The following is a 21137-nucleotide window of genomic DNA, read 5'->3' as shown; positions in this document are numbered from 1 at the left end:
ACAAAACCTTACTATCTTTATTCTCACTCCCCAACCCAAGATGATACTACATATGTGAAGTACGGTCTAAGGGCATGATCACTAAATGTCCTAACTAACAATAACAATTCATCCATACCTGATAATTTAATGGATTGAAAAATAGCCAATGTAAAGTAGTTCCAGGCTCAAATAAACAGACAGGACATAACTAGAATTTGAACATTTCTTTATATATATATATATATATATATATATATATATATATATATATATATATATATATATATATATATATGATTATTATTGCTAAACAAGTTATTTTTCGTCTAAAAACCTATCCTGGTTACTACCTTTCTCCTTCGCACCACTTCCAGTTGAATTAGCCAGCTAATTTTAGCATATTTTGTAACCAACTTAATAACTGTACAAAAACCATGTTAAAAAAACTATACATATACACAAATAATCGCAAAAACTGCCATAATTTTTTCTTTCTCTGTTCTTTTAAGGAGCCACTCTTCGTGCTAGTAGAAGATAATGGTATCTCACAGCTAGCTTAATTTCCTCCACCAGGAAGCATGTGGTAATTTCAGTGGCAGGATACATAAAAAAAAAAAAAAATGACGACACGAGACCTAGTGTCACTAAGAAAACATTTGATAAGAGAGAATTATTTTTATACATATAAATTATATTTTTATAGAATTATAATTACCGAGAATTATGATTTTTGAAAATAATAAAATATATTTAATTACTTAAAAATATTTATACATCTTAAATCTTAAACCATATAAATATTTAGAATTATTAATTACTTAGAATTATAAATACTCAGAATTATGATTATTTATAAATTCTAAATCCTAAAATATTTATACAGGATTATCAAAAATTAATTATTTTTATGTTTGATTTTAATAGTATATAAATATTTTTATAAAATATCTTTTATTAAAATATTATTATATATATTTATTCAAATTTTATTATAAATATGACATTAAATTATTTTTAAAAAGTTAAAATTTTATAATTAATTAAATATACAATTCAAATATATATATATATATATATTATCTTATAATAAAAAAGAATAAAAATATTTTCATATCATTCAAATAAATTAATTAAAAAATATTAACAAATATCATTAAATTATAAAAAATAAAATAAATTTTAATAATATTATTAAAATTAACAAGATCAAACAAAAAAGAGAAAGATAAAGATATAAGAGGGAAAGAAAGATAGAGAGCGAAAAAGAAAAATAAAAGAGGCAGAAGGAAGTTAGAGAAATAGAAGGAAAAAGAGAAATAAAAGGAGAAAGATATTTGAAAAGATTAATTTTAATTACATATATTTTTTATTTAAAAAAAATACTATGATTTTCACAAAATCTTCTTCCTAATTTGAAATTTTCGAATTTCTAACTCCTCTCGAAGAAAATTATGTCTCTTGAGAATTTTTTCTAATAACTATCAAATATAAAAAATTAAAAATTTTAATTTAAAATTCATAAAAAAATATAAAAAAATTATATACCAAATACTTCATGTAAGAAGGCTCAAAAACAAAGGAGGTATAATACTCCCTGATTTCTCTATTATAAGTTTTTTTTGTTTAAATATATTAATTTTTTAATTAATTATCTGAATTAAATTTTTATGAATTTTATAAAAAATTTTAAGATTATTTTTTGTAAATGTCAACTAAAGTAGCGATTATGCATTAAAATAATCAAGAATACTAAAAAATATCATTAAATGAAAAAGATTTTAAAATTTATTTATATTTTAAAAAAATGTGTTTTTTTTTCTTATACAAATTTATTTTCTATTTTTCCCTGCAAAGCCAATTTCCTTCACGTAATTACTTCATTTGGATTGAATGTATGTTTAATTGATATTTCTTCTAATCAGAATTGTTTTCACTAAAATTGTTAAGGCAGACACAATGTATCTGACATCATATCTGCTGCCAAACTAGATTATCTGGTCTCATACATTTAGTTTGCTATACCTTTATTTATTTATTTTGTTTCTCTTCTTACACTGATTGGATGCTGTGCAAGAGCAACAAGACTGTTAGGACCCAAGGAGAAACATAGAAAGGTAATTGGCATGTGTATTAAGGAAATTCTCTCACACAACGTAGCTTCAGATTTTCTAGTTTATATTTTAGGGCAGTTAGAAAATTCTTTCATATGTCTTAATTAGCACAAATTCCCACTGTAATTAACAAGATAATTAAAGACCTTAAGAAAGAGTTCCAAGTCATAACGACATCTATTAATTACATTTACATTATGAACCCATGCTAATTTACTTTCCTACAACTAATGCTTAAGAAAAAAACAAAAAAACTTACCTAGAGACAAACCCAAAATTTACCACTAGATATATATGGCTACCCATACATTGCGCACCAAATCAATGGCTGTACACCTCGATTGATCTACTACAATTCTTCACCAACATTTTTGTTAATAAATTATCAACACGTCATTAAGCGTTATTATAAAACCACATATTAATACACTTAATGATGTATTAGTATCTTATTAATTTAATAGACTGATAATTCATAAATTATTTTTTTAAAGTAATAATCAGCTAGGCGACGAGCACGGGCGCACTCACGGACTTTCATATTCAGTCTCGTGCTTCCGCGCAATGCAAAAATACACGCGAACGACGTCGTGGCGGCAAGCAATTTCAGAAAGGCTTGGAGAGGTACATGAAGATATCCTGCAGCGGCAGCATCTGATCCCCGCTCTGGAACTGCGACCCGAGCGTGGCGTCCACGTAATTAAACGCAAACTCGTTTCCCCTCTTCGGCTCGCTCTGCACCTCGCTCGCGAACTCCGGCGACACCGCGTGCTCGGAGCAGCTCGAGTCCGCCGTGTGCAGCCGCGGCACCGAGTCCGAAGCCTCGAAGTGCACGCTATCCGCCGCCGCGCCGCCACGTGTCGCAATCCCAGGCTTCTCCTCCATTTCGGAACATTCCATTTTGCGCGTCACACTCGGTGGTTGCTTCTCGATGGAGCCTTTCTTGTTGTAGATTCGACACAGCACCCAGTCATCCAGCTGCAAAATCAGGTACACACATTTTATTTTTTTTAATTTTTAATTATATTACTCCTAACTTCATCGAGATAAGAACGAATAATTAAGATAACAATTGATTCACGAAAACATTTATTATTATTTATTTATTTAAAGTGAAAATGATTATTTTGGCGAGGGGTAAAAGAGTAATTTAGTTATTATTATTATTATTATTATACCCTCAAGGTGTTTTTTTTGCGAGCGGAACGATCCACGTCAGCGAGATGATACTCGTGCATGATCCAATTGGTTTTCTCTCCCTTGGGAGCTTTTCCAGCGTAAAAGACCAGAGCTTTCTTGATTCCAACCGGTTTGGGTTTACCAATGGGTTTATCCGCTCCGGTTGCCTTCCAGTATCCGGTTCCCGCGGACCGGTTTGGGCGCGAGCCGTTTGGGTACTTGCGTTCCCTGGGCGAGAAAAAGTACCACTCTTTCTCTCCGTACAAGGCCAGTCCTGTTAGTGAAAAAATATTATTAATTATTTAATTGGAAAAAAAATGAAATAATAAGGGTTAGTGTGTGTGTGTGTGTTTTTACCTGGAAGGTCCCACGGGTCGTATTTATAGAGGTCGATTTCGGCGATGATGGGAACGGCGATTTGGTGGGAAGCGCATTTTGGGCAGAGGTAGTGGACGACGAGTTCTTCGTCGGTGGGGTGGAAGCGGAAACCGGGGGGGAAGTGGAGGTGCGGTGCGGTTGCGGCCATTGTTGTGTGAGTGGCGGCGTTTGAAAGTTGGAGCGTGAGGGAGAGAGGGGGTTTTATAGGGTAGGGTTTGGGTGACGAGGATGGACACGTGTGGGAATTGAAAGTGCGGTGCGTGCGTGTCCAGAACCCACACGAAGCGGTATAGTCACTGCTTACGACATTGCTTTTGGACTCTGGCGCCGTGTCTGTCGGTCCGGACCTACCGCTTTGTTTTTCGTAGGGTTTCATTCGCATGCACTCGCCGCTCCCATTTATTCTTTTTCAAATCCTACGTTGCAAAACAATAATTATATAATAATTTAATATTTTTTTTATTTTTTCTATTTTTTATTATTATTAATACTATCTCTGTGTTCTATTTCAATGGATCAACTTAAAATAATAATTGTTTATTCTCTTATGGTATAAAATTTAATTTATATTATCTTATATATTAATTATTTTTAATTAAAGTGTATTACCTTAACTTGATTATATTAATTATAAACTTTTTAAAAAATATGTATTCTAATCTGTTTATTAGGAGAAATATAAGTATTAATTAAAAAAAATAGTATAAGATATGTATTAGAATTGATTATAAAATATATATAGAGATAATTTTAGATTATATATATATATATAGAGGATGGTTCAAACGACACCGGTGTAATTTTTACTAAGTGTTACACCGCTTAATAACTTTATATTAAATGTAAATTTTGAAAATCCAATCGTTAGATTGAAAGTTCATATCTCTTAGATCATATATGTCAAATTTTATATTAATCTAAGATGATTTGATACTTCATTCTCATAAAACAAAATTGACGTAATATATACATTTTAAAATATACTAAAATATGAACAATTTGATTACCTTCAAGTTGTTGTTCAATTTTAACAAAATTTGACATATATGATCTAAGAGATATGAACTTTCAATCTAACGGTTGGATTTTCAAAATTCACATTTAATATAAAGTTATTAAGCGGTGTAACACTTAGTTAAAGTTACACCGGTGTCGTTTGAACCCTCCTCATATATATAAGTAGGAAAAATTAATTTTTATTAACTAAATTGACAATTTTTTAAATTTTAGTGAATTAGGTAATTAGGTCTTTAATGAAGGTAATAATATCTTTCCATAATAAATGAAATAATAAAGAGAAATAAACATATGTGATGTTGTATAAGTTATTATTAGGCATGACAACGGAGCGGGATGGGGGCGGATTTTATGTTTCCCGCCCTCACCCCAGTCCTCGATACCCGCTAAGGGTAAAATTTGGGTACTCATCCCCATCTCTGGTAAGGTTCGGATTTTCCCGCCCCGCCCCCGCTCTTATTTTTTTTCTTTTAAATAAATATGAAAAAATTTAAAAAAATAAAAGAAAAGTAAAATAATATAATTTTTTACATATAAATATTTCTAATTTTTATTTATATATATATAAAAATAATTTTTTAATTATACTATTAAGCGGGGCGGGTATTAACATCGCCATCCTCACCCTCGCTCCCAATTTTATCAATCGGGAAAAATCCGAACCCAAACCCGAACTCGATAAACACAAGTTTTTTCCATCCAAATCGGGGCAGGTTCGGACGAGTATTTATGGAAACAGGTTAGATTGCCATGCCTAATTATTATACAATGTCTATTGTACATTGATACTACTTCTAATCCTAATTGTAACTTACATATGACAAATTATTAAGATAAAATAATAATAATTAATATAATTATTTTTAATTAATTCTACCATAAATACAAATTTTATTCTAATTATACTATTTATTTTAAGTGATTATTATATTTAATAATAGTTATAAATGGATGTAAAAAAATAGAATTAAAATTAAAGAGTTTATTTTTTTAATAATGAATAATTTTAAAAATTAATAATTATTATTTATAATTTAAAAAAATTAATTTATAACTTATAATCAAGAGAAAAAATAATTATATGAATGCATTTCTTTATAATAACTATAGATATATTAATGTTAATTGTGTCTTAATAATTTCTTTATAATAAAATAATGACATTGTGTGTCTAAAAATATTTAATAATTATCAAAATTTATTGAATTAATTGATGTTATATCTAGTTTTTAAATTTTAAAATCTTGATTTTAGTATTTAAGTTTAGAAAAATAATTAATTTTTAATACTATTTTTTGTTATTTAAAAATTTAATAATAAAAGAGTTAAAAAAAATTATGTACACCAAAACATCTTTTTATATATAGGAATAGGTTGCGTCTTAAAATAATTTGCGGTGTTGTTTTACAATTTCTTCTTGGTACTAATATTTTACTATATCAAATAAATAAAATGTCAAATGAAAGATATATGGGAAAGTATAAGAATATATATTTTTATATTATTTAAACTTTTGTCGGTCATTATTTTTAAGTATTTAAATAATTTTTTTTATAAATTTTAATCGTTGAACTTTTGTCAATTTTCTTTTTAAATTCCTAAATTTTTATTGTTAATATTTTTAATTCTTGACATAAAAATTCTTGTTCATGAAGAAAATTTTTAAGAACTAAGAGAAAATGCAAAAAATAAAAATAAAATTAAGAACCAAAAATATATTTAATCTATAATTTAGAGATAATAAAAGTTGTTAATATAAGTAATTTCTTGTAATTAAAAATTAAAATTCGATTCTTGATTTATATATGAAGGTGTGACAAAAAATATCATTTTATTTTTTATAAAAGTTTATTTAATAATAAAGAATTATATTCCTTTATATTTCATTTGATTATTTAAGTTCAACAATTTCATTTTGATATTTTAAAGTGTTTATATTAAGTTAAATTGATCATTTTTTTTTCAATTTGTCATATTAATTCAGTTAATTTGATAACATATAACAAATCTATCATATCATATGAGTGTTTCCTACATTAATTAATATTAAAACCGTTTAATATAAAAAGATGAGACAAAGATCATTTTAATTTAAGAGAGTTACTGTACCAGACCAAAAATATATTTTTTAAACTTGAAAATTAAGAGAAAACTCAGACCAGCAAAAACAAAATTTTCTAAACTACGTACAAAGTCCACCGCTAACACTCCATTTGGTGTAATGGAAGTGCATGGAGGGTGAACGATGGGTTTTGGAATCGTGCAGAATTGTGAGGAACTAGTTGCTCACCCTCTTATTCGTGTCTTAAAACTCATCAATGATAGAATCCATATCAATCTCCATACATAGCCATCTTTCTTTGGATGTAGGTAAAAGAATAATTGGCTAGAAATTCATCTTTCATATGTTTTTATTTTATTTTTCACAATTGAAACAAGAAGATTTAATGTGGAATGAATATTCAAACGATCAATTAAAGAATAATTCAACTATCCTTTATTTTCATTATCCTGACCTTGTCATATGTCAAAATTTATCGAGAGAATTCTCAATTTAGAATTAAATGAAACCTAAAGTTTATAAAATAAAGTTTCACTAGTAGAAAAACGAAAATTAACAACGCAATATTACATCGGTTGTAACAATCAATGTAATATGCTGTGTGGTGGCAATTTTTAAAATAATACCAACTATATTTTATCAGATATAGTTTAACCTATGTAGTATAATGTTTTTTTTAAAAGAGTAAATTATATATGCATTTTTTTGTGTGCTTTTTTAAGATTGTATTTAATATTTTTCTGTTATTTAGATTTATAGTGAAATCTTTCAAAACTTAAAAAGATGTAACACTCTTAATTTTTATATTTTTTTTAGGTTACATCCTATATTACTCCATTATTTTGACCTACAGTAAAACTCTTTAAAAATTGAAAAGATGTTACAGTTATATCTTCTGTGTTTTTTTTTATTTATACTTATATTTTATATTATATCAATATCCTTTTGTTATTTGGATTTATAATAAGAGTCCTTAATAAATAAGTAGTTAAAAATGATTATACAATAACAATGATTAAAAATAATAATTTTAAATTTTAGAAGAATAAAAAATAAAGAAAAAAATTACAGGGATTAAAATCTAATTTTAATCATTTTACATGACTAAAAATATATATTTTATGTCATTTCATAAATATAATAAATAAATTTATAATAATCAATGAATGAAGACAAAAATTAAAATATTCAATAGTTACTCTGTTTTTTTTACTCTAACACTTAATAATAAATGTGTTTTGTTTTAAAATAATAAAAATAATAGTGAAATTGAGTTACTTTATGTCTCTATATATTTTGTTTAAAAATATTTTTAAAAAATAAAGGTTACAAAATGTAAAAAAAAATGAAATAATACATAATTGAAAAAGAATAAAATAATCTTAAACAAAACTAAAGATCAAAGATGGTTATACCATAAGAAAATAGTTATTATTGATAAAGAGGATAATTAATGTTTTTTTTTTAGTAAATTACACTCATAAAAGGATATTGACTGTAATACTGAAAAAATACAAGAGATATAAATATAATATTATTTCAGCTTTTAAGGAGTGTCATTGTAATAATTGAGAAATATTTAGTGTGATATCAAAACATACAAAAAGTACAAGTGTAACATTTTTTTGAACTATGAGATCTCACCATAAACTTAAATAATAAAGAGATATTGAGTGTAATATTTTAAAAACATAGAAAATGTCAATATAATTTACTCTATTTTTTACATTAATCATAGTTTAATTGTTGTAAAAAGATTATAGTAAATCCGTTCAACTTTAAACCAATGTAGAAAATAGTATATTACATAATAGATGTAATGTCTTTAAAATTTTATAAACAAACAATTTTTTCAATATTGATAGATGCTTGGTGCGATGTGGACGTGGTGTGAAATGCCCTCACTTTCACTTTTATTTTAGGCTTAAATATGTTTTTAGTCTCTCAAATTTAGGGTAAATATATTTTTGGTCCCTCAAATTTAAAATTGTTGTTTTTAGTCCTTGTAATTTAAAAAAATTTTATTTTAGTTCTTATATTCAAATTTTGTTAAGTAATTTATTAAATATTATTGCATAAAATCTACCTATTCATGTCCCTATTAGTGAAAATATCACATTAAATCCGGTTGATATTGCATAACTATCTTAATTAGTCACTTTTAAATATGTTATTGGTGACTTGGGACTAAAACAAGAATTTTGAAAATTACAGGAACTAAAAACAATAGTTTTAAATTTGAGGGACCAAAAACAAATTTGTCTTAAATTTGAGGGATTAAAAACATATTTAAGCTTTTATTTTATATATGCTTGTGTTGTTTGTGTTTGTTATTTATTTTATTTTTTATATTTACAAATTTGAGAAAACGGAAAGGACATGAGAGGTTGTAGATTTGGTTGGAGCCACAAATGATGATAGAGTTGTGGATCTAGACGGTGCTGATAGGCCGGAGGTTCACCGTGAGAGTGATGATGGTTCATCGAGGAGAGGAAGTGTGTTTGGAGACAAAGGTTGACCGGAATGATAAGTAAATTTATATTCGTGAATAATATTTAAAATCGTTCAAATTTTGATAAAAAATATTAATCAAATATAAATACAAATATAAATAATATTTAATTTATTAAATTGAGTATAAGAATAAAAATGAATATATACTTATTCATCATCTACTTATATCCATATCCATTTTAAATTCATACAAAACCATTATATTTCATATGGTCGATATCAATTTTAGATCATTAATCTATATAGAATTAACAACGTTAAAAACTCTTTTATATTAGTAGTTACATTGTAGAATATAACTTTTGTTTTATTCTTTAAAATTATCCGGATAAAACTCTATTGTTTGTTCTCAATTTTTTTCATATATTAAGCAATTAAGTAAATTGTAAAGATCTCTTGAATATAAAGTTAAACTTGAAATAAGTGTAAAACTCAGGGGAAAAAATAATAAAAGTTAAATTATGTTTTTTTTTTTTTAAAAAAACTTTTTCACAAATCCCTATTCATGAAACAAACATTGATGTTAAAAGATTGGATCGCCTAACATGTGGGCTCCATCGAATGAGTTAGATCTCACTCATTACGCTTAAGTTCCACTACTAATTCCTCACAAGAATCACGAACACAAACTTTAATGGCACACAAAGTTAATAAGCTCCTTTCTCTTTTCAGTTCACATTGGGGAAAAGGCTTTTGGCAAACTTTTCCATTCCATAGCAAGCGTTTTTGCAACTTTATAATTAGTGGGGAACACCTTTAACTAAACTCAGTTAATAGCTTCATTATAACTAGATTGAAGCAAAGGTAGGTATTATTCGAGTCCGAGGCATGAAAGCGAATATATAACTCGGGTTTAATCAAGAACACAAACACTAAGAACTCCACTGAACTTGGCTTGACCTTTCAATGTAAAGTTTCTTTTATTTTCACATTTTTCAAATTTCTTAAAACCACTATTGTGTCCAAATGAAATGAACACGTTTGGTTCCTTTGTTCCACTTGGCCGAAGAAATATGAAACTCGACGAAAAATGAATCACGCGGAAGGAGGTCGGCAAGAGAAGAATATGACTTGTCTTTGTCTACAATTCAGTATTTGGAAAACAACAGAAAACTTTTAAAGGATAATAATAAATAAATAAAAAGGGTGCTAGCCGTCACAAAAGCCTCAGCTTTTGACCCTATCTCGAACTGTTTCGAATCTAGCAATGATCATAATCACTTGTTATTGTTGTTGTTTTTTTTTTCTTCTAATTTAATCATCATGCAAGCACTAATTAACTATATAATATGTAGAAAAAATAGACTTTATTCACACGATGAATATTTTCACTATTTAAATGATTTAAAACGATAAAAAAAAGCATTAAATAGGGTTTTTATGCGATAAACTTTACAAGTTATTTCAACTTTATTAAGTACTTGGTCAAAGTGATAATGGGTTTGCACTCCCTTACCTTTAAGGTGCAGAATAAATAGGATGGAGAGGGGAAAAAAAGGTAGAATAATAAAAAAGTAAATGTATTTAGTTGGAAATAAATGAGAGAGGAGAGGGATAAAAATGTGTAACACTCACTTAGCCACTGGCCCACTCTAGGTCCATGACCATGAAGGATTCAAAACCGTTTTTAAAAAAGGTTAAATATCTTATTTGGTCCCTTATAATATTTTTTTTTGTTTCAATTTAATCCCACTTTAATTTTTTGTTTCAATTTGGTCTCTAATAATTTAAATTATTATAATTTGGTACTTCCCTTCTAATGATTTAAACGGAGTTAACTGTTGGCCACGTGGATGCTACGTGGATGCATAGGTGGATATCAAATTTCATGAATACACTTGGAACCAGAACGGCCCGTTCTAAAACCAGAACGGGACGTTCTCGTTACACTATTAGTGTGTAAATTTGGAATCTGGAACAGGACGTTCTGAATCTAGAACGGTCCGTTCCAATTGCAAAATTAACACATATCATGTGCATGCGGAACGGGTCGTTTTGGACGGAAGTCCCAAATTGTAATAATTTAAATTATTGGAGACCAAATTGAAACAAAAAATTAAAGTGGGACTAAATTGAAACAAAAAAATATTATAAGGACCAAATAAGAGTTTTAACCTTTAAAAAATTATATGCTTGTGTGATAAATTTTTATATTATTTTTAAAAATAAAATTATCCTTATATCTTTTTTATATTTAAATATAAAATTTTGATGTAATTATAACTTTTTGTTATACTTATTATCATTTTATTATATTCATAAAAGATAATTAAAATATGTTTTGGTCTTTAATTATAAATTTTTTTAAATCTAGTTTTAATTTTTTTAAAACTTTATTCTATTTTGATTCTTCTAATTTGAAGATGTACCATTTTTGGTCCTCAAAGTTATTTATGTAGTACTTTATAATAAACAACAACATAGAATTAAATTGAATATGAAAAACATAATACATCTTTATGAGATTTGTTAACACTATGTTATTTATTTAATATAATAAAATTTGTCATTTTAATTAAATCATACATTATTTTTATGTTATAAATGTTTCTATTTTAAAATATTTATATATAAGACCACACACAAACAAGTTGTTAATTTGAATAGTTTTGGATTCCATCTCCCATCTAAACAAGGCATTTGAATAATCAATTAGGTTATTTGACAATAATTAATCATCAACAAAATTAATAGACATTATCAATAACATGATTATCAAAAACAAATATAAAGTCTATATATATATATATATATATACACACACAAAAATCATTAATTTGAATAGTTTTGGATTTGATCTTCTACTTAAACAAGGCATTTGGGTAATCAACTAGGTTACTTAACAAAAATAAATTATCAACAAAATTAATAGAAATTTTATATAAATAACATGATTATAAAAAAATATAAAAAGTATATATATATCATTTCACCTAGAGGACATTGAATATAGGATTGGTCATGAATTAATTAATTATTTTCACTCTTGTACTAACTTATTTCTATTTATCCTATTTTTTTAATCAAATTTTAAAAAATCTTTAGTTGGTATTATTTCAGTAATAATGTTATTTTTTTTAAAAAAATTATAATGTCTTCTTTATCAAATTTTCATTTTCTTAATCCAGATTATCAGTCTTAAGTATAGTTTTATGGGCTTCAAATTATCACTATATTTTCTTAAAATATATTTTTTCCATTGAGTTTTCTATCTTCAACTTCATGCATTCCAATTTCCAAACTGAGTAAAAATGTCGTAGTTCTATATATACTTTAGATATCATGTTTAACATGGTTTTCATTTAATTTTTGCCTCGTGCTTTCTACATATATTCACTGACCAGTATACTGCAAAACATAAAAATAGTCCGTTTGAATCTCAAATCACGTTTGAGGCAGAAAAATATAATTTAAGGGGGGTGTATTGGATTAGGATTTTAAAGGACTTTTTTAGTTAAAAAAAATCCTGCGGATTTTAAAAGACTTTGCAGGATTTTCATGACTTTTAAGATTTTGCAAGATTCTACAAGACTTAAAATCAGGATTTTAATGGATTCTGCAAGACTTTTAAATTAGGATTTTAATGGATTCTGTGAGATTTTGTGGAGTTTTGACATTTGATAAGATTTAAAAAAAATTATACATTCAAATTTAAAAAGAGTCAAAGATAAAAATAATAAATAAAAAAAATAATGTCTAGATAAATAATAATAATAATTCTCTATAATATTCTATCCTCTTTTTATAGCATCCACTATCAATTGTAACAATTCATCGGAATCATCCTTAATCCAAGCTTCATAGTTTTCTCTCTTTTCATTTTTCTTTATTATTTCCTTGTGAATCTCCCATTTGAATTACTAAAACAATATATGTTAAAAAATAGTTATATAAATAATTACGGATAATAGACAAAATCAATAAAATTATATTATTATTTTTAGAAGCACACCATCATACAAGATCAAATATATTTTTGCTATCCAAATGGATCAAATACCTCAGTTATTATAAAAAAAAATGTAAAAACGAAAATATAGAAACATAAGATAATTTTTTATATAAAAAAATTAGTATATTCGATACTGAAAAAATATTTAGATATATAATTTTTTTTATATAAACAGAAGTATTTAGATATAGAGAATATATATATATATATATATGATAATTTTTAACGATATTTATAAATATAAATTATTCTAACAAATATTTTAACAATATTTTCTTTTTTAAAAAATAAGTTAATGAAGGCATAAATCCTAAACCCTAAAAAATTAGATATTGCAATGTCTTATGTTAATTTTCTTTTTTTAAAATATAAAAAATCTTAATTTCATAATATAAAAATAAAAAAGAAAATTTCATAGTAAAAAAAATAAAATAATTGTTGAGTCATAAAAGGAGGAGGGATAAGAGTAACAAATTCAAGGGAAAGAGAGAATTCGCAATTTTTATGCTAAGAGGGTTCTTCCCCTTACTAAGATCCATTTTTATCTCATTCTACTCACAAAAACCCTAACAAATTCATCTTTTATATATATATATATATATATATATATATATATATATATATATATATATATTGTTGAGATTATGATATCAATTTCATCTTTCACCTTTTTCTTTTCTTAACGTGTGTCATAAAAAAAATTACCACTTAAAAGTTAAAATTTCAAGTATTTTTTTGTGTTATATAAAGGAACAAATTCAACTACATAGAATAAAATAAAGTAAGTCAATTAAAGAGAACGAACAGAAAAATAAAACAAGTCAATGAAACTATCATTTACATATTAGAGTTTCACAAAATAGGAGAATGGTATGAGAATAGTATTATATATGAGCAATGAACAATAGTGTAGTATTATTAGTAGAGAAAAAATGGAGAAGACAGGAGCATAGAAAAAAAAGATGAAAAACTCACTTGAAAATTCTTAAAACACTTGAAAAATCATTTCAAACAATCCTTCAAAATCCGATGGGTTTGGATGGGATTGTTTTATGAATCTGGTATTTATAGATAACACTAGAAAGTCTTTCAAAATCCCTCTCACACAACAATCCTTTAAAATCCTTAAATTTTTGAATACCAATGGATTGTTTTTAAGTTGTAAAAAATCTCAAATGAATACCAGTGGATTTTAATGGACTCTTTAAAAAATCCTAAAAATCCAGATTGAATACCACTGGATTGTTTTTAAGTGACATAAAATCCTGATTGAATACCAATGAATTTTTTTACTCAAAAAAAGTCTTTTAAAATCCTACGAAATCCTAAACCAATACACCCCCCTAAGTTTACAGTATTGTATTATGATGGGATAGTTTACATTTTCAAAATAAATTAATGCGATAAACAAACGAATTGATTTTTAAAGAAATGAAAATTATTAACCTATTGTTAAGAATTTGATTGGGATAGTAGTAATGTGATTTTCAATCATTTTGTATATCTTGAAACATCAATTTTCTGTCATTTACAATGTTACAAAGCTCAAATGCAGCTTTTATTAATATTCTCTATTTTGATTTTCATTCAAATTCATATTATTGACAAATTAAGGAAGCATGAATCTTACAATACTATCTAAAATCCATTTGTATATTCTTAACTAACTAACCATCTTGGGAGCAGAAATTTCAGTATTACATATAGGGCAAACCTTCTTAATTTGAAGCCACTTGGTTATGCAATCTGTATGATAAGGGTGCTCACACTGAATTGCCACCAAAGATTCACCTTCTTCATATTCAACTTGACAAATCACACATCGATCAATTCCACTCTTGTTTTGAGAAGAATGGAAAGTGTGAGAATGCAAGCATGAAGAAATTTCATTTGCTGATAACCCTCTTTTCTCTTGCCCTATAAAATCTCCCAACTCAATCAACTCTTCATAAGTCAATTCATCCACATCAATCTCATCTTCTTCTTCCATTCCTTCATCATCATAATCATCATTGCTTCCTTCACTCTCCAGAAATTGAAGATCTGCTTCAAACTCTTGGCTCAGGAAAAATTCAGCATCCTCATCATCATAATTGTCACCAAAAGATGACTCACTCTCACTTTCACTTTCAAATGTTGCAAACGTTGTGAATGTGCCACTTTGCTCTTGCAAGCCGTTTTCTAGAACAAAATTATCATCATTAACTTGCTCATTTTGATTGTGTATAGGGGTTTTCTGGGGGGGTTGTTTGCCTTCTTCACGTTCCATTAAGGACAACCAAAAAAAGGGTAATTACTAATTAGACAAAAAAATTGATGGGTTGGAACAGAAGAAAGTGATGGTGGTATTTGTGGAGATGAATGAGTTTAGAGATTTCTTTGAGGATGAACAAAACTTGCATGTCAAGTAATAGAAAACCCTTTTCATGTATTGTCAATATTCTAGATTCTTGGCAATTCCTAGGGTTCCTAGGGTTCCTAGGTCTCTCACCCGTTAACTTTTCTCTTTTTGGATAACGCAGTTTACATGCAAAGCAATATATAGCAAAACATTATCCTTAAGTTGCAATATACCTTATTCCATAATTGAAGAATTCGGCTAGCAGTTGCTGCTGTTTGTTACCTTAAGCTGTGAACCCTTCATTGTATAAATTATATACTAATGTACTTTTGTTCTATATTTCATTCCTATTTAAATTCAACTAAAATAAAGATGTTTTATATTATCGTCTAACCATAAATTGTTTTTTTTCCCCTTAAGTTGTTTACAAATGTGTGTTTCTTTTTTTTTTTTTTTTTTTTTGGGACAGACATGTATGTGCATACACATTTTTTTATATATATAAAATTACACTTAAATATTTTTTTAACAGAAAGTATAATTGTTAAATTAAATCTTAAAAATATCATGCATCATATAAGATCTCTTTTAATTCCAATTCAAGCATAATGATTCATTCGCATGATCCCTAAGCCGCAGAAACCTCCATGGGCAAGACATTGTTAATCACAATAATCTCCACTTGTGAGACAGAACTTTTGCCTTGTGTCTGTCCCCTTTATCTTCCTTTTTTTCAAAAATAATAATTTTATTTTTAGTATTCACCGGTAGAAAGAATATATTTAACAAAATGACTTTAGATCAATTATTTTATATTGGATGTGGTTTAACCAATGTAAAATGGTTTTTTTTTTTCTATATCAGTTCAACAACAATAACAGATGTAAAAATTCCTTTTAATTTACTACCAATGGTCATTTTTCTTTTTGCGCTCACTTCTTCATTTTCTCACTGTCGCGACCACTCCATGCAACATTCAACCATCGTTCAAGGTCATTTTCTCCATTTTGTGGCATCAGTGCGCCATGCAAGACTTCCATTGTTGCATTAACCTAATTCATCTCCTCCACAAAACTTCCATTTCTGCATGCTCAAGGTACATTTTTCATCCCTATGTTTTTTTGGTTGTTTGTTTTCCACATGCTTGAGATTGTTTGATTGCTTCTCATTGTTAGTTGTATTATTTTTTAATTTTTGGGATTGGTTATTATTTAAGTTGTATTACCTATGTTTGTAATAAAACCTTTCAACTAAGTTATTATTTTTTTAAAAAAATAGCTAATTTATTTAAGACTATTAAATTTTTCAATAATTTAAATTATTTTTTCAAGATCAACTTTCTCTTTTCACTTCATCATTTATCACCTAATTAATTAATATTAAAAAAATAAATATTTACATGTTTATTTATTTTATCTAATCTTAATTAACGTAATTCATCTCCTTCACAAAATATAACTAATAATTAAAGTAAAGATTCACGCGATAGGAAAAAAATGAAATTGTTTTCTACGCGTGATAACAATCGTATTTGAATGCAAAATAAATAAAACCATTCTTTTAACAACCAAACTAAAATTTAAATCGACAATTTTTTCATAGGTTAAAATACTTTAAAATATATTTTTTTTTAATTCTTTCAATTTCTCTTATTTTACCTTTTATTCTCTAGTTTAAAATAAATTTTTTTGTTTCTATATCTATTTTTTAATTTTATATTTACAATTTTTTAATCTTTTTAATCTTCATATTTTTTAATAAATTTATCTCTTTTGTGTTGACAGATATATTAATTTAATTTTATATATCTGATGTCAAGTTTATTTTATTAAAATCATTTTAAATTAAGATTTTTAACACTTTGTATTTTTTTGTACTCTTACTTGTAACGTTTATTATTGAGACATTTTTTTACCTCGACAAAATTGAAAACTTTTATTATGTTAACACAAAAAAAATTATGTTACAAAAAAACAAAAAAGTTAAAAAAAATTATAGTTATAAAAACTTAAAAATTGATATTAAATTATAAAGGCTAAAAAAATTGAAAAATAAAAATATAAGAACTAAAAAATATATTTTAAATTATGAAAACTAACAAATAAAATAAGTAAAATTGTAAAAATTAAAAATATTTTAATTTTTTTTCATATTATAATTTAATTAGTTCAACTAGTTAAATTTGAGGTTGGGCCACGTCTAAATTTGATTATATTGGAGCAATAAATGTAACTAATTTCTGTTTACCTCAATTCCAAACGTGTGGTTCAGCGGTAGGAGTTGATCCACGCTTAAGTAAGGTCAGGGGTTCGAATCTTGCCTTGTGTATGCAGCCACGTTAAATCTTGGGGCCAATTATCCCACCCTTTGAGGTAAAAAAAAATAATTTCCGATTGCCTCATCATATATACATTTTCTATTTTTTATACATACACTTTCTATCCTTTTTTTAGAAGATAAATTCTAAAATATTTTTTAATTAGTTTTTATTTATTTGTTTTAAGTTGTATTTTAAAATTAAAAAAATTAACCCTTCCTCCATTCGAGGTTGAACCGCATCTAAATTTAATTATATTGGAAAAAATTGCAACTAATTTTTATCGACTCATGATATATTTATTTTCTATTTTTTTTATAAATACAGTTTTTATCCTTTTTTTAAGAAAAATTCTAAAATGTATTTCTAATTAATTTTCTAGTGATAATGTATACATTTTTTTTATATATTTTTGTATAAATATATTGGAGAAAAAGTGTAATTAATTTTTATTGGCTCATAGTATATATATTTCCTATTTTTTATAAATACACTTCCTATCCTTTTTTTCAAAAGAAAAAATTCTAAAATACCTTTCTAATTAACTTTTTAGTGATGATATATGCATTTCCTTTTTTTTATTTATAAATATTCTTCTTTTTCCTCTATAATCAAGACAATCATACATTTAATACAAGGTATAAATTAATATGTTAAATTTCATATGCAATTTTTGTTTCTCTATTTTAAAATAGAGATATTTAGTTCTTCTAATTTTAAAATTACAAAATTTTGGTCTTTCCATCAAATTGATATTTACTAATCGTTAAATTTTAACATTTACTCATACTTAAATATAATATCTAATATTTTAATTTATGTTATAAAATTTAAAATCATAAGGATACAAAAGTAAATTGATTTTTAAAATATCTCTTCTCTCCTTGTGAACTAAACAAGAAAAAGCTACTTCTCCTCCCCCCCTCTCTTCTCAACCATATAAAATTTCTAACTTATCTCTTCCTATAACACTTTAATTTAAATGTTGTTGTATTATTATTGATGTTGTGTTAGAGTTTTGAGGGTTTAGGATAGTTTGAGTTAGATGTTAAGTTGGTTCGGCTTAAAGATTGGTATATAAGATTTTTTTAACACGTAAACCTTGTAAATTCATGTTTTAAGAAACATTAGAAAGAAGTTCTCTAGAACCCAAATCTTATTCTCTTTCTTTTGTACTAAAAATATTTCCTTCTCCCGTCCTGATAGCTAATCCAAGGTGATTGTTGGAGATTCGAGCTCTCGAGATAAGAACCTCAAGGTGGAGTTACGCAAATTTCTTCCTTCTCCTTCTCCTTTTCTTAATTAATCGACTAGACGTAAGGAAAAGTTGTCTATATGATTATTTTTGGATTGTAATGGTTGTTTGTTATTGATATTCATCAAGGATGATTTTTTTGAATTGAATTCCATGAGAATTTGGTTACTTGAGTTTTTGGTTTCTTGGAGGTGGTTGTAAAATGGATTAATGGTTCTTGTAAATCTTTGGTTGCTTATTGCTTTTGGAGTTGTTTTCGAGTTCTATATGTTACATGTGTCTTGTATTCCCTATTGCATGTTGATGTTTGTTGAATTTCAAGTGGAATGAGCTAAAATAAGCTTCTACCAAGTGTATAACTCATCATCACGTCGAGCTCGCCTTCATGGTGTCGAGCATAACTCAAGTTAGGGATTTATCGACTCTGATGACGTAGGATTGGTAGCCTGGGTGTGAGGAGAAAGAATTGTCTCTAACTTGATCATGTCAAGCACATGTTTAAATGATGTTGAGTGAGAGGATAAAGAATCATTTCTGCCTGAATTAGCATCAAGCACTATTATTGTGGTGTCATACATGAGTCAGGGAAAGATACTTTGCCTAATTGAGGTTGAGCGTGGAGTTTTACCGCACTAAGCATAAGAAACCTAGAAGTTCTTTGCCTCATCCATGCAAGGTGTCGGTGTATTGGCACTGGATGTGGGCAAGACAATAAACCCCTATTTTAATAGTGTTGGGTGCACTGGAAATTGCGACGTGTATGAGTTGCATGATAAAACATGATGTTTTCAGTTGATTAATAGTTGAAAAATGATGATTAAGTTGTATGATGAATTTTGTTTGATGATAACTCATTATGCTTTAAGTTGATGTAATGAATAGTGATGTTTATGTTGTCAAGAGGTAATTTAGTAGATGATTAAGTTGCAAAGTTGTACGATACTATAGTTGAATCAAGTTGTTAGGCATGTGGTGAAAATGTGTCTTAGTAAAGATACATAAAGATTAAAGAATAATTACATTGTTTAAGTTGTTTCCTCTAGGATTTATGTGGAACAATATGGTGGTGTGATCGATCCATGTTGTAGTTGAAGTTACCAACCAAGTAAGATTCAAGGTTGAGGACTAATAAATGGTTTGGAGGGTATAGTATTTGGAGGGAAATCAATGAGCTAATCCCATAGAAGGCTTAGTGTTGCAAGTTAATATTGTGGTAGACTCATATCCAAGTTGTTCTATCTAGACATTAATACTAAACTTTCTAGTTTAAGTGACGAAACTTGATAAATCAATTTAAGTTATATACCTGACACTCTATGAGGCTTAACGTTGTCTATACTTGACCTAATTATGATAGGTCAAGCATTGTGGTTTGGTAGGGTCTAATCACTTATACTACTCACCTTTATTGTAGGAGATCTCCGTAACTAATATACTTAACGATGCATTAATTGTTTAAAGCTATTTATGATGATATTATTGTTATGTTGTAAGTTGTTGTGATGTTGGCGTGATGATATTGTTAACAAATTAAAAGTTATATTGTTGAGTTACATTGAATATTGATTAAGTTGTTTATATTTATTTTACAAGTTGTTGTGAATGCTATGTTGATTCTTCACAAGCTTACCCCTTTCTTTTCATTGTAGTTGAAACTGTAATGATCATAGTTTATATGTGAGTAAGACATGATTAGGAAGTTGACTTGTTTATCCGGTGCAAGATTATGTTGGTGATGACCCAACTTTGGAGATATTATTTTGATGTAGCTCAATTTTGTATATACGCTTAATTGACGATTAAGGATCTTATGTAGTAGATTATGTGTGTATATAACCCTATGAGGAAATTTTATACTTTTAGTATTATGTTTTTTGTCTTATACATATATAGATTCATGAATGACTAAGTAACTATTGCATGAGAATCCTATGATAATTGATTGTTATATTTTATTTCCGATACATAGTAGTTGAACTATATTAAGAGTAATAATCTATAGTCATTATACTTTCCATTATTTTTGCCT

The 21137-nt window shown here is 26.8% G+C and overlaps 2 protein-coding genes and 1 long non-coding RNA gene across 3 annotated transcripts; 1 reads left to right on the top strand and 2 right to left on the bottom strand.

Moving 5' to 3' along the window:
- Positions 1 to 2248: 2248 nt before the first annotated feature.
- On the bottom strand, positions 2249 to 4047 carry LOC109816070 (NAC domain-containing protein 2). Its single transcript, XM_020380933.3, has 3 exons — positions 3630 to 4047; positions 3272 to 3546; positions 2249 to 3071 (listed from the first exon to the last, which is right to left on the bottom strand). The coding sequence occupies exons 1-3, from the start codon at positions 4030 to 4032 to the stop codon at positions 2700 to 2702; spliced, it is 1050 nt and encodes a 349-aa protein (XP_020236522.2). The 5' UTR covers positions 4033 to 4047; the 3' UTR covers positions 2249 to 2699.
- A 10618-nt stretch (positions 4048 to 14665) lies between these two features.
- On the bottom strand, positions 14666 to 15655 carry LOC109816071 (uncharacterized). The gene has a single exon (XM_020380935.3). It carries the CDS (start codon positions 15462 to 15464, stop codon positions 14859 to 14861), a length of 606 nt encoding a protein of 201 aa, XP_020236524.3. The 5' UTR covers positions 15465 to 15655; the 3' UTR covers positions 14666 to 14858.
- Positions 15656 to 16638: 983 nt separating this feature from the next.
- LOC145951711 (uncharacterized) lies at positions 16639 to 20976 on the top strand. The gene is made up of 2 exons (XR_014429599.1): positions 16639 to 17908; positions 19060 to 20976. It is a non-coding gene; the product is annotated as an uncharacterized LOC145951711 (long non-coding RNA).
- Positions 20977 to 21137: the final 161 nt, after the last annotated feature.

This window comes from Cajanus cajan, chromosome 9 (genome assembly GCF_000230855.2).
Source record: "Cajanus cajan strain Asha chromosome 9, NIPB_CcT2T_4, whole genome shotgun sequence".
Classification (NCBI taxonomy): Eukaryota; Viridiplantae; Streptophyta; class Magnoliopsida; order Fabales; family Fabaceae; genus Cajanus; species Cajanus cajan.
Note: the sequence above shows the minus strand (reverse complement) of the source record. Positions and strands in the feature narration are given on the sequence as shown.

Excerpts from the sequence above, each read along its gene's own strand:
- LOC109816070 (XM_020380933.3), bottom strand. The coding sequence starts at position 4,032 with ATGCGAATGAAACCCTACGAAAAACAAAGCGGTAGGTCCGGACCGACA. Across the intron at positions 3,547-3,629 it reads CGACCCGTGGGACCTTCCAG|GACTGGCCTTGTACGGAGAG; the intron begins GTAAAAACACAC and ends TTTCACTAACAG. Across the intron at positions 3,072-3,271 it reads GCAAAAAAAACACCTTGAGG|CTGGATGACTGGGTGCTGTG; the intron begins GTATAATAATAA and ends CTGATTTTGCAG.
- LOC109816071 (XM_020380935.3), bottom strand. The coding sequence starts at position 15,464 with ATGGAACGTGAAGAAGGCAAACAACCCCCCCAGAAAACCCCTATACAC.